Source organism: Uranotaenia lowii, chromosome 2 (assembly GCF_029784155.1).
Source record: "Uranotaenia lowii strain MFRU-FL chromosome 2, ASM2978415v1, whole genome shotgun sequence".
Taxonomy (NCBI): Eukaryota; Metazoa; Arthropoda; class Insecta; order Diptera; family Culicidae; genus Uranotaenia; species Uranotaenia lowii.
This window is the reverse complement of record NC_073692.1, coordinates 137697870-137711178: the sequence shown is the minus strand read 5'-3', so window position 1 is coordinate 137711178 and position 13309 is coordinate 137697870. Positions and strand designations below refer to the sequence as shown.

The 13309-nt window shown below is 32.8% G+C and overlaps 1 protein-coding gene across 1 annotated transcript; it reads left to right on the top strand.

The window, feature by feature from the left end:
- Positions 1 to 859: 859 nt before the first annotated feature.
- Positions 860 to 4168, top strand: LOC129746156 (uncharacterized). The gene is made up of 2 exons (XM_055739668.1): positions 860 to 2647; positions 2718 to 4168. The coding sequence occupies exons 1-2, from the start codon at positions 1223 to 1225 to the stop codon at positions 2793 to 2795; spliced, it is 1503 nt and encodes a 500-aa protein (XP_055595643.1). The 5' UTR covers positions 860 to 1222; the 3' UTR covers positions 2796 to 4168.
- The last annotated feature ends 9141 nt before the right edge of the window (positions 4169 to 13309 follow it).

The following is a 13309-nucleotide window of genomic DNA, read 5'->3' as shown; positions in this document are numbered from 1 at the left end:
CATTGCGCATCGACCGCTTTCAATTGAATTCTATCCCAGATGGAAAGTGCCACCCATTTTTCAAGGAAGAATGAAAGACAATTTCGACGATACAATCGGGCTAAACTGGTAAATTTTTCCTACAGGGCATTTTTTGGCAAATTTTGCAGGTTCTCAATGTCAACGGTAGGTGGCACAATTAGTCAAAAAAGGATCGGATTCTTGCTCTAAGTGTCATGTCAGTTTGATCTGTGTTTACGCGTTGTAGTCAAATTCAGTTTTCCATGCACAAAACTAAATTCCCCCTCCCTCCTTCTTATAACCTTTACAAATCGCTATTTCCCTGCTTATAAAATTGTTCCGGCGTCTTTAAAAACAAAAAGGATTCAATTCCCTGCAAATCCTGACGGAACTAGGATTATTATTATTTGTTTATAGTTTTCAGGGCATGATTAAATCTGATAAGATTAAAACCGCCCGGAAGGCTTTTTGAAAGCAAAAAATACATGGAAATATGTTTGAAATCAACCAGAAGCACGAATTAGAAGCAAAAAGCGTAGTGGTTCAGCAAAATAGAGGAAGCAAGCGGAAGTCTTCAATCAGAAAAAAACAGTAGAATTCCTCGGGAAGTGGCCAAAAACTAGCTTAACTACTTTGAATATTTGTCTCAATTCATTTTCAAAATGCTGATTTGGAGTCGGTTGTTAATATTCCATTTTTTTTTTTTTAAATTATCGATATCTGGAACAAGCAAAGCATCCCACACCATAATACTGCACATTGCATGCCTTGACAAAACCTCGTTCCACGAATATGTCAGAAAAATTTAAATCAAGAACTTCATTTCTGAATTCTTATTTCCAAATCAGATTATGAATTCCAATCGGAGATCTGATACTAAATCCCGATCCCATCCCATTTCAATCCCCATATTGAATTTAATCAATCAATGGAAATTCTGAACGAGTTACGTGAATATCAGGACTTACTAGGAGTAAAATACGTCTGGCCTGGTAGAGGCGGTGCTATCCTTGTAAAACAAACAGATACTTCTAAACCAGATGTTATTAAAACAAAACTTGAAATGAACCAGTTTATGAGCAAGCACATCACTCAAGGAAAAAGCGTTTCATCAATTCCCAAGGAAACCCCATCTCCTAAACGCAAAAGGAATAATGATTCAGAATTAAAATAAATTTTATTTGTAAAAGGTCTTGTGATTACCTTTTATATAAATAATTTAATGGATAATCTAATTAATGTATACCATGACAATGTCGATGATTTTAATTTAAGAACTTGTGATAACAATTTAGGAAATTTAAGAGTTTTGCAATGGAATATATGTAGTATGAATAGTTTAAATAAGTTTGACTGTGTGTTGCAGACTATTGAACATTTAAATGTCTGTATTGATGTAATTGTTATTTGTGAAACTTGGGTTGCGAAGCATAATTGTAATATTTATAACATTCCAGGATACACCTCGATCTTTTCTTGCCGTGACCAGTCCTATGGAGGTCTAGCTATGTATATTAAAACAAATTTAAAGTTCAAAATTACTGAAAATAAGGTCATTGAAGGTTTCCATAGGATAAGCATTCAAATATCTTTGAGTGGTCAAGTTTTTAGTGTTCATGGCATCTATAGACCACCCGCATTTCCATTTAACTCATTTTGCGATCAAATTGAATCCTTGTTAGCGTCTGTTGCCGATAACCATTCTTGTCTTATTGTAGGTGATTTTAATGTCCCCATAAATTTAACCAATTTAAATACAGTTACGAAATATAAGTCGATTTTGGAATCCTTTGGTTATGTTTGCACAAACTCCTTCCCCACTAGACCAAAAACTAATAATATTTTAGACCACGTCATTTCTAAGCAGATTGATCTAGGCCGACTGAAAAATGACACTATTTTTACTGATGTGAGCGACCATTTACAGGTTATTACATCCTTTAAATTATCAAGTAATAAACAAATGGCAACTTTAACGAAAGAAATTACTGATCATTGTAAACTGAACAATTTATTTTTGAATTATTTGAATAATGTTCAACTACCAGATAACGTGAATGTTGGTTTGCAAGATATCACAACATCTTACAGCCATTTTCGATCAATGTCTACTAGGACAATAAAAAAAAATGTAAAATTGAAAGGCAACTACTGTCCATGGATGTCACTAGATCTTTGGACACTCATAAAAATTAAAAACAACTATTTAAAACGTTCTAAAAGGCACCCCGATGATGTCCAACTAAAACAAATGTTGAGTCATATAAATAAAAAATTGTATTTAAAAAAACAGGAATGCAAAAAGTTATATTATGAACGTTTACTGAACAACACACCACATTCGAAGCTTTGGAGAAATATAAACACCCTCATGGGTAAAAACAAACCAACCACATCAATCAACCTGTCTGATGAAGAAGGCAGCACTACCAACAATTTAGAAGTTTGTGAAAAATTAAACAGGCACTTTTCCACAATTGGCAAAAGGTTAGCTGAGGAAATTCCAATTGACCCTGGCTCTGACCATTTATCCCGTATTGAACATGTACAAAATACTATATTTCTACATCCAGCTACTGTGAATGAGGTAAGGGTAGTCATTCTATCCCTTAAAAATAAGAAGGGCTGTGGACCTGATAATTTCCCAGTAAGTGTCTTAAAAAATTACCATGACAAATTCTCTATCATACTTAAGGAATATTTTAATTACATTTTAGAGACTGGAATTTATCCTGAATGCCTCAAAATCGCAAAAGTTATTCCTGTTTTTAAGGCTGGCGATTCCCATGATATAAACAACTACCGTCCAATATCTACCTTAAGTGTTTTTAGTAAAGTGTTTGAAAAACTTCTTGTGACCAGAATTGTAAATTTCCTGAACCAGCATGACATACTTTATAAGCTGCAATATGGTTTCAGATCCGGCTCGAGCACACTAATTGCCATCTCAGAACTAGTCGACTCCATTATTTCTAAAATTGATTCCAAAAATATTGTGGGAGCATTGTTTTTGGACCTTAAAAAAGCTTTCGATACATTGAATCACGAAATATTACTATCCAAACTAGACAAATATGGAATAAGAGGAACAGCTAATAATATCCTTCGCAGTTACTTAGAGGGGCGGAAGCAATTTGTAGTGATTGAAAATACCAAAAGCGTGGTAAGAAATATTGATATAGGTGTACCACAAGGTAGCAATATAGGTCCGTTACTTTTTTTGTTGTATGTTAATGATCTCTGTAACTTACCATTAAAAGGCACAGCACGCCTATTCGCTGATGATACAGCAATTTTCTACTCAGCAGCATCTACTGATATTATCATTCAACAAATTGAAAATGACTTGAAATTGTTATCTAAATATTTTAATACCAACTTGCTCTCACTCAACTATACGAAAACCAAATACATGTTATTTCATTCTTCACATAAAAGATTACCTCCGAATATTGACCCAACGATAAATGGAAATGTTATTGAGAGGGTAAAATGCTTTAAATATTTAGGAATCTACCTAGATGAAACTCTTTGTTGGAGTCGTCACACAGAATATCTAGAGAAAAAAGTTTCTCCTCTTTGTGGTATCCTATGGAAATTGAGAAATTTTGTGCCTCAACATGTTTTATTGAAATTTTACTTTGCGTTTATTCACTCTCATATTAACTATCTTATTATGATATGGAGAAGAGCTTCCTTGTCAAATTTACAAAAACTTCAAACTCTCCAGAATAGATGCTTAAAAAATATTTATAGACTACCGTTGCTCTTTCCTACCCAACAGCTCTACACCTTAAGAGCCCATAACATTCTTCCATTAAAAGATCTTTGCGATTTACAAACTGTAATATATGTCTACGACAATTTACACACAAGTTTCAGTAATCAAAACATCCATTTTACAACGGGATTGCGTACTCATAACACTCGCCAGTCAGATTTTTTACAACGAAGCCGATCCGTGACATCCTTAGGTCAAAAAAGAATATCATTTATTGGTCCAACTAAGTACAATGCCTTGCCTAATGAAATAAAAACCATCAACAACCGTTCCACGTTCAAAATCAAAGTAATACAGCTATTAAAAGAAAAATTGAGTCGTTAAAAACCGATCGATCAGTGACCAGTTTTCTTCTTTTATAATTAATTTTTGTAGCAATTTCGTTTCTTTGTGTGTTCTTTTTTTTTTTATTAATTATTTAAATTATAATGTCTTATTTGATTAAATGTTTGCTTAGTAGTATTAATATCAAATAGTGGATCTCTTTAAAGGAAATCTGTTTTCCATTGAGATCCATGTAGTATTTAATTTAGTATTATCATTACATTTCCTCGCACTAAATTAAATTAAAAAAAAAGCTATATGCTGGCTATTCGATTTCAAATCAAAGGTTTTTTTTTACAGCATTTTGATTTTTATTCTTTATTATTCTTCAATTTTTAAAGTATTTTAGGCTCAATATCTCCCTGTTTCCTGAAAATTTAGTTTTAATATTCGAACTCAACATTTTTTGAATATTTCAATAGAAATTTATTTGAAAAAGTATCTACAGCTTAAAATGATTTCTTTATTTTTATGGTAAATTGGTTTTAGAATAACCTTTATATGTATACCAATATTCAATGATAACTTTGAAGTTGTAAATTCGTTTTTGTTTCAGAATAGAATATCATCAACCATGGCCGTAGGAACGGGGGGGGGGGGTTTTGGGGGTTAAACCCCCCCCATGAGAGTCCATCAAGACCAAGTGAGGTATTCTACTCTACACTCAAACTTTCTTATTCCTAATCAAATTTTGATGATGAGGTAACGTTATTCGATAGTAAAAATCTTGACTCAGAACTGATGTCAAAATCTTAAAAACTGATCTCAGATTCAGAATTCAGCTACAGTTTTTAAAAATTTTCTCACTTATTGGTACATATTCTATTCTGAATACTCAATTTAAAATAAGATTTGATTCATTTCCGAAGTTCTGGTTCCTTATAATCAAAATCGAAATTGTATTTGTTTTCATATTTCGGACTATGTATCCAGTTAAGGATTCTCGATTTTCAATTCGAATCATCATCAAAAGTTTAAATGGAAAGCTGTGTTTGAAATCGTCGTTTAAATTTGGATTTACATTTCCTATAAAGTTTGATTCATGATTTTCGGAATTCATATGCATTTTTACATTCAGTTAATATTTTTCTGAACATGGAAAAAACAAACTTAGAAATCTTCTGAGTTTTTGTTTCAAATTCAGGTTCAAAGTTCATGAACTTTATTTAAACATCACAAAGCATAAAAGTGGCGAAAAAGGTTCACCATTCAAAAATTTAGATTTGCAAGTCCAATTAGAAGTACATAATTTTAATAAAGAATATTCATTGAAATCCAAAACATCCGAATAATAATTATGGATTCATGATTGAGGACTTTGAAACTGGTTTCGATTCTTGGCTCATATGTTTAAATTCAGAACCGTTTTCATTTTCGTTTCAGAAAACGTATTGTGATCTCGAAACAGATTGAAAATTAATATTTTGAATACAGGTTCAACATTAAGATTCAGATTCAGCTCGTAATTGAGTTCCTTAATCAAAATGAAATGATTTGAAGCTAAAATCTTTAACTAGGATCGAGTTTGCATCAATCCTATTTGAAACGCAAATTTTTTATCTTTTACTTTTTAAAATTGGATTCATTTTTTGAGTTTTTTTTTCAAAATTGAAGCCTTTTTTTTTTTAAAAAAACTATTGTAAGTTCAAATCAAATAAGCAAAATAAGGCTTGCAAGATTACCGCTTTTTACCCAGAATTGCCCGAATGTTGAATAAAAATAAAATGGGAAAGGTTTGGCCCTGCCCGGTTGCCCAAATTTAGTTGAAAATCTCATGATTTTGTCTAGATTAACCACATTTTTTTTGGAAAATCAAACAATTCAAATTGCACCATTTAAATTTTTGATTTTGTCGCTCACAAATGAAATTTTTCAAGCTAGATTTATTAAAATAATCATAAACGATTTTATGGTAGCCTGGAATACGATTCAAAATTTGATTATATATTTCGATTAAAAAATTTTCTTCTTCATTTTTGTTGAATAGTTTGTGGATTTTAGCCAACTTTTTCCGGAGATTGTCTGAGTTTTGGTTTGAAAATTTGGAAATAGAATGCGCGAGTTTCGCTAGATTTAAAAAAACATATCCCCGATTTGCTCGGCCCGGATACGTGCGGAAGTTCTTTTGACAATCTAAAGCTATGAGATTTTTATGCACATTTTGAGATTTCATCCATCGATGAAAGTAAGTTTCCAACTGTTTATTAATCATCGTTTGAAAGAGTTTAGGATGTATTTTCAAAAGTTTTTATTTAACAGGACAAACTATTCATGTAAAAGAACTTAGAAATGAATAGTTTTAACTTTTTTTTTATTCATGCATTGTTTGAGCAAAAATTTCATATGAAAAAATAGGTCACCAAAACCCCCCCCATGAGTTCGTTCTTCCTACGGCCCTGTCATCAACTATACTTAACACTTTCAAAATGCATGTCTTAAGAATAAAATGTTTGGCTCTTTTTTGTTTGAGAGAATATGGCTTTATTTGCGCTTTTTCCATATTTGCATTGGTCCTTCATATACCGTATATACGGTTTTGTTAGTAGGTACTGGCAGAGTAATTTTTTATATTTATTCACAACTATTTTTCAATGCAAACTTTTCTATTTACAATTTTGATCGTCATGGTTAAAATCGTCGAGTAAGTTTCATAATTATAAATCTAAAAAAAACTGGATTTTGGTAAGCATTCTGTCAACTTGGACTTGAAATATTTAGTAGATGAACAAATTATAATTGAAAACAATGGCCAAACAATTTGCTTGTTGTAGCCCACGTAGCGTAAATATGTTAGAATTTGAAATTCGAATCTATATTCTTAGATTTCAAGTTTTCTCTTGGCCTTTTTGTACCATTTCTAAAAGCGAACATCTAAATCTGTATCAATAGCTTCCAAGACTTCGAAACAAGGGTCTGAGAAAGATGAATTTTTCTAATTCTATACAATAATTTACACATTATCTTTACTTTCGAATCACATGTTCTGCGATATTTTTTTTGTTATTTGATTACTTAAAACCAGTTGTTTTGAAAATCTTCTTCATTTTTATGGTGCGTTGAAAGCTTCATGTGGGGCTTTGCCACATGGAGACAGTCGGATAATTTTTGTTTTCAAAATTTTTATAGTTCAATTCAGTATGAAACTGAGTCAAAATATATTTATTAAAGAATTAAACGAAATGTGTTTTCGATATTGAATATTTTATGCTCTGTAAACTAAAGACATTTCAATTCGATTGAACTGAACGATTTTTGTTGTAACATCATGGAAAACTATACGTATACTAAGCTTGCCAGATTGTCCGGGTTTGCCCGGATATTTAATACAAAATTTGGAAGAAGCCCGGTCTGGCCTGGTTACCCGGGTTTAGTTGAAAAAAGCCCATATTTTGCCTAGAATGATTCACCTTATTTTCCAAATCGACAAAAACAAGGGTTGTAATTTTTTTATTTATGCGTTCAAAACAAAAACTTTATAATCATGAAAGGTTTTATGGAACCCCAAAATACGATATAAAATCTGCTGATAAGTTTTGATGAAAAAAATTGTTTTCAAGTTTTTTTGTCTTGATGTGTCCTGGGTTTTGACCAAATTTGCCCAGATTTTGACAGCTTTTTAGATAAGACAGCTCGGATTTGTCCGTCCCGGGAGCTAAGTTGGCCTTGCTTAAGTACGGTCGCATGTTTTTCCGTGGTCGCGTTTTGCTTCGTGATTTCACGCTATATATTTTTCATTACCTTCATGATCAAGTTTCAATAAGTTTAACAGTGCAGTGAGTTCTTTTACCTCAATCGAATTTTTATGGGCCTATTTATTAAATGTCATTATTTTTAAAGGATTCACAGCTATGACTACAGTTCTTGGATTCTAACTCGCATTTGTGTAGATCTGAGAAGAAAATCCACGTTCTGCAAATGTGAAAAATATAGGAATCTCAGTCGATTTGAATCGCTGATCCAGTCAAATTTCTTTTTAAATAGTGATAAAAAGGGAAATCTTTCACTAATTATTGAAAAGTTCCCTGATTGTGCGTTTTGTGACAGGAAGAAAAATGTTGTAGATAAGAAAAAAAAACTCAAAAACTTTGTCGAAGTTTGACACAAATATTCTCAAAAATAAAATTATCGTCTTTTTTCTGTGTTTTGTAATGTTAAGCGGGCCATAGACTTACAAATGGCCTGTACAAATTCGATGATTCCACGACGATTGTTTGATCCATGGTCGCCCACACACTATAGAAACATATTTCACGCGAACACAAACGATTGCTGGCGAAAACAGAAACAGCAACAAAAAACCATCTCCACCCCGGCTGGGAGGATGGTTTGTACAAAATATTTCGATCCCGACCGATTTTACTCCAACCGTTTGGGCGCTCATTCAAGCAGTGCCATACACTATGCAAATCGTGTTTACAGCGACAAAATTTCATCGAATTTCATCGCATTTGTACAAATGTTGTGTAGTCTGTGGCCCGCTTTAGGCACCCCGAGTTTTGTCTCAAAAATTCTGGAAAGCCGTGTCAGTGGACGCTGTATTGTGCTGCAAAAAAATCCCAGTGCGTCGCGTCAGCGTTTTAGTACTCAACGACAGCGTTGACAGCTGACGCGACGCGACGTCCGACGTGCTATTCTGCGGGCGCCTTAAGGCTTCTCTAAGTTGATCCGTGATGTAAAATTACTTTTTAAATAATTTACTATGGAAATCAATAATTTCAAGTTGAAGTAGGGACACAAAGAAAAAAATTGAAGATGCATACAAATGTAATAAGTTTTGAATTTGAAATAGTGTCTGCTACTAACTTCTCTACTTAACTAGACCAAGAATGATTTCTGAACATGAAAAATCATTTTAATATTTGATTTCAAGAGCAATCGAGATAATTACAAATGCTTTGATATTATTTCAAGTCAGCTACATATGTTAAACATAGGAACAAACTGACTTAGTATAGTATTATATATATTTTTTTTCAAAAAATCTTCTAGCTTTATCATCTAGTTATGCGTTTCGTTAAGTTTTGATTTCATTTCGTGCCCAATTTCAGTTCTATTTAGAATATAATCCCTAAAAACTGCATTTCAATTTCGCCTTTTCCGAAAATCGATCCTGATATTTCAAAATTTTTGGTTGGGCTGAGACTTTTAACTGTTAAACTTTCCTTATAGCCAAATTTAAGAAAATATCATTATTTTACTTCAATCATTTAGAATTCTGTCTAGCTGACATTCGTATCGTCACTATACAATAAAGGTATTTTTTATGATTGATTAGATCTTTCTTGAGGAAACTTATGAAGTTGGATTAAAGTGGTCAGTCGCTTACCACGGTGATATTCCATGCCACATTACCCTTATCCCCAAACACTCAGCGTGAGATTTGTGGAGGGATGGCGTACGGTCTCCGCAAAACAAATCATCACATATGCTGCACTTCCTTCCCCCCTATCAACAACATGGACTTGGCTAGCGTCGTTATTGGCTCATACTAAAGATTGAGATTCTCAAAATTGGACAGAAAAATAAAAAAATTGAAACGCATCAAATGTACTGAATGTCCATTATTCATTTATGGAGTTCAATTTCGCCCGGTATCAGGTATCAGAAAGGGGGTGGCTCATAAGCGGCACGTTATCCAAACAAACAGGAAAATTGTACCTGGCCGCATTTTTTTTTTTCATTTCATCACATACCTGGAAACCAAATAAGCGGAAGGTCATTAACCGTACTACATGTCACAAAAACAAGAGTTTTGATTCATCAAAGAAAATATAATAAATAAAAAGATTTTTTTTTTTATTTAATTGACGTTTTAAGGGCCATGAAAGGATTGCTTTATTTATCGCATATTTAAATTTCTTTTAGGATAGAATTTAATAAATAAGCTGGAAATTGAATAAAATATTTGATTCTTCTTTCTTTGAATCTTCTCTACAGAATCTTCATCGATAGCTAGAACCACCTTGTGTCTTTTATTTTCACAAGGAAATATTTTAATCACTTTCCAATACTCTGTATCAATATCACTGTTGAGTTTTGATATTATTCGCAGAATTGTGGACGATCCGTCGCGTTCCAATGATGGAATGGGAGGAAGTAATGCTGTGGCACGACGTAGTGGCTGAATTGGTGTGTATGGCGTTACACAGAAATCCGATGGCTCACCTTTCGCTTTAATGGCTTCAAGCGAAGATTTAAGCCAATCCATGCTATGCTGATCCGCTGCATGAAACCAACATATTCTTGATTGGATTCCTGAGTTTAGAAACCTCGGCTGAGGTTCCGAATCAGGAATTTGTTGCTGCATTTTCACCAGCAACATGTTGATATGATCAAAGTACGTATCGTCAATATCTGCACAACGGCGTTTAACAGTTAACTTTAAATCCGAGTTTCCTGGACACAGTCTTTTCTCCAAGTTGTTCTTGGGTGAAACGGCCATACGTTTTCCAGCATCACTGCGGGGACTTTCAAGAAGAAAGTCTTCAAAGTCGTCACTAGGCGGCTGGATCATTTTATTTAAACACGCGGTTTTTACTCTTTTCCGGTTTTATCCTCAGAGCTGCTATCTGCTATCCAATAGTCACATTGAAATAGGCAGAGCTAACAAATTGGTATGAGAACAAAGCAAATAATTTGTTCATATAACAATTGTACTACCTTAGGTGAAACAATAAAAACTCACACCAAAAGATGAGTTACCCACAGTATACCATAATAGGTGAGCAGAGTGCAGAGTATCGCATTATCTACTATGATTTTTCAGGAGGGACTAAACTAAGTATACTATAAGTTATTAAAGATACCGAAATGATTGTGCTTAGATTAAGACACCCTGATCCACATTTTCTTGAATCAGAACCGGGATCTTTATAAAAGCTGAAGTCATTAAAGGCAACCAGAAGAACTTATACACACTTGTTATTTGACCAAAACTTGGATTACATTTCTAAATATTTGCAGTACCGAATCGATATTCAATCGACCAGAGAAAATTGGTTCTGCCAGATGTCATTCCACACAAACATCAGTTCTCATCCTTGAGAGATACTTATGAGCTTCTACTTACCAGAGATTATTTTTCTTGTGAGCTCGCTCACCAACGTTCTCACTAGATATGAGATCCTAAGCATGTTGCTTGGAGAAGGATTTCGACACAATAATGGCGCGTGAACCCAGTCAGTGATGACTAGGTTGTGAGCTAATCACCGTTGATTTCTCACCCGAGTGAGATTCCATAGCAAGATGCTTGGAACTTGTTTCGACACAATGGCGCCGCTGAACGTTTAATGCTTTCACTTTTATCCATATATTTTCGGATATCTTGTAGTCATAACACACAAACTTGTTTTGTCACGTATAGTGCTAAGTTCCATTAACCACTTGCAGTATCAACAAATAATTAAAATCACTTAAATAACACAGAAAAAATCGATTAAAACGACACCTGTGGTGGAGCCGGCTGCTCTCACTCACGGAACTCACGGACTTCATACTAAAGATTGAGATTCTCAAAATTGGACAGAAAAATAAAAAAATTGAAACGCATCAAATGTACTGAATGTCCATTATTCATTTATGGAGTTCAATTTCGCCCGGTAAGACACGAATGCATTTTATTTCGTTAAATCTCTCTTGGAAGGAATGATACTAATAATAAATTGTCTCTAGGCTCATAAACTATATCTTTAAAAGATATTAAGAATTTGGCATAAAAAAACAAGCAAAAATAAATTACTTTTTCAGATAAATCTGTACTTGAGGTAGCTCAGGCATGTGCAGACATTTTGAATTTTAATTTATATCATTAAAAAAACAATTATTTTATGTTTTTTTTTTTATCTGAATTCAATTTAGTGTTTTTCTTTTATTGGACAATTTTATTTTTTTCATTTTAATCATTGCATTTTTATGTCATTGCTGATTTAAATTTGTTACTTTATGAAACAAAATCAAAAGTTATATTTTATGAACTTTAAATTATGGTCAATACATTGAAAAGAATTAATTGAAAGTTTGATTGTCTGTGGAAGTCGTATACTCCTGAACTTCTGAAGTTGCTACTGAAACTGATAATTTGACAGAATTTCAAATGCTATATCATTCAAGTAACTTAAATAACCCCTTTTTTGTTTGTTGAACACTCTCAACGAGTGAAATTTTTTGAAAATTAAAGATTGCAATGGCTAGGAATTTTTTTGAGTTTTTTATTTTAGAAATTCGAATGTTTTCATGGATTTTGCAACGTTTTTCCCGCTTCGGGTTAGATGGCAAAACATATAAGGCATCAAAAATGGGCTAACTTTTTTTAAAGGTGATATCCATAACAATGAATAAGGTTTTTCTTTGTACGGGATTTTTATCCTCTTGATGATGCATTCCTAAACACCACCTACAAGGTGTCTTTAACCTTTTTAATGGTTTATTCAAACAACACTTACCTTAACGCTAGCGTTATTCCAACTCCATATGTGAATAACATGATCTAAAATTAAAATTCCCTGTCAACGACTCTGGCAAAGACATCAAATTGATACAAGTTGAAAGAAAAAAGTTTTAATGTCGCAAACAGAAAAGTAATTATTTCTTATCTAATAAAAACTCTCTTCGTTGATTTTACCAAGACCAGAAATATTATCCTGATGATTTAGTTATTGATAGAAGAGTGTTTGAAGCTTCTGGTTGGTTTATCTACATCTAAAAATCAACCTTTAACATAAATTTTAACAGGATAGTCTGAAGTGAAGAGCATTATTTAAATGAAGAAACAATACAATGATAAAAACTTTCAACTTCGAACAAAAACAATCTACAGCTAAACAAATCTGAAAACGTAAAAAAAAACTGTTAATTGAACCTTTTTTCGAAAAGCTATTTTTGCAAGCATCAGAAATCCTTTGTCCGTCTAAACTTTTTTTGACTGTTAGGTCTGAGATTTACAATCATTCTGGATTGATGTTTTACGAAACAAATAATCCTAAGTTAGTACTAGTGATGGCACATAAATCCCTTCTAGAGGCGTTTAAATATGTACAATATATATTTTTCGTATATATAGATTGTATAATCTCAGTTATTTTTGCAACAATTTTAACAAGAATTTTACAGAAATGTAGCTTTGAGACAGTCTTGAAATAATTTCAAATTATTGAAAAAAAATGGTTAAGGTGTGAAAACTTAAACCGAAAAACATGTTTCTTGACC

Bases quoted from the DNA above. Each gene is read 5' to 3' on its own strand.
- LOC129746156 (XM_055739668.1), top strand. From the start codon at position 1,223: ATGGATAATCTAATTAATGTATACCATGACAATGTCGATGATTTTAAT. The intron at 2,648-2,717 runs GTAAGTGTCTTA...ATTACATTTTAG, and splicing joins GTGGACCTGATAATTTCCCA to AGACTGGAATTTATCCTGAA.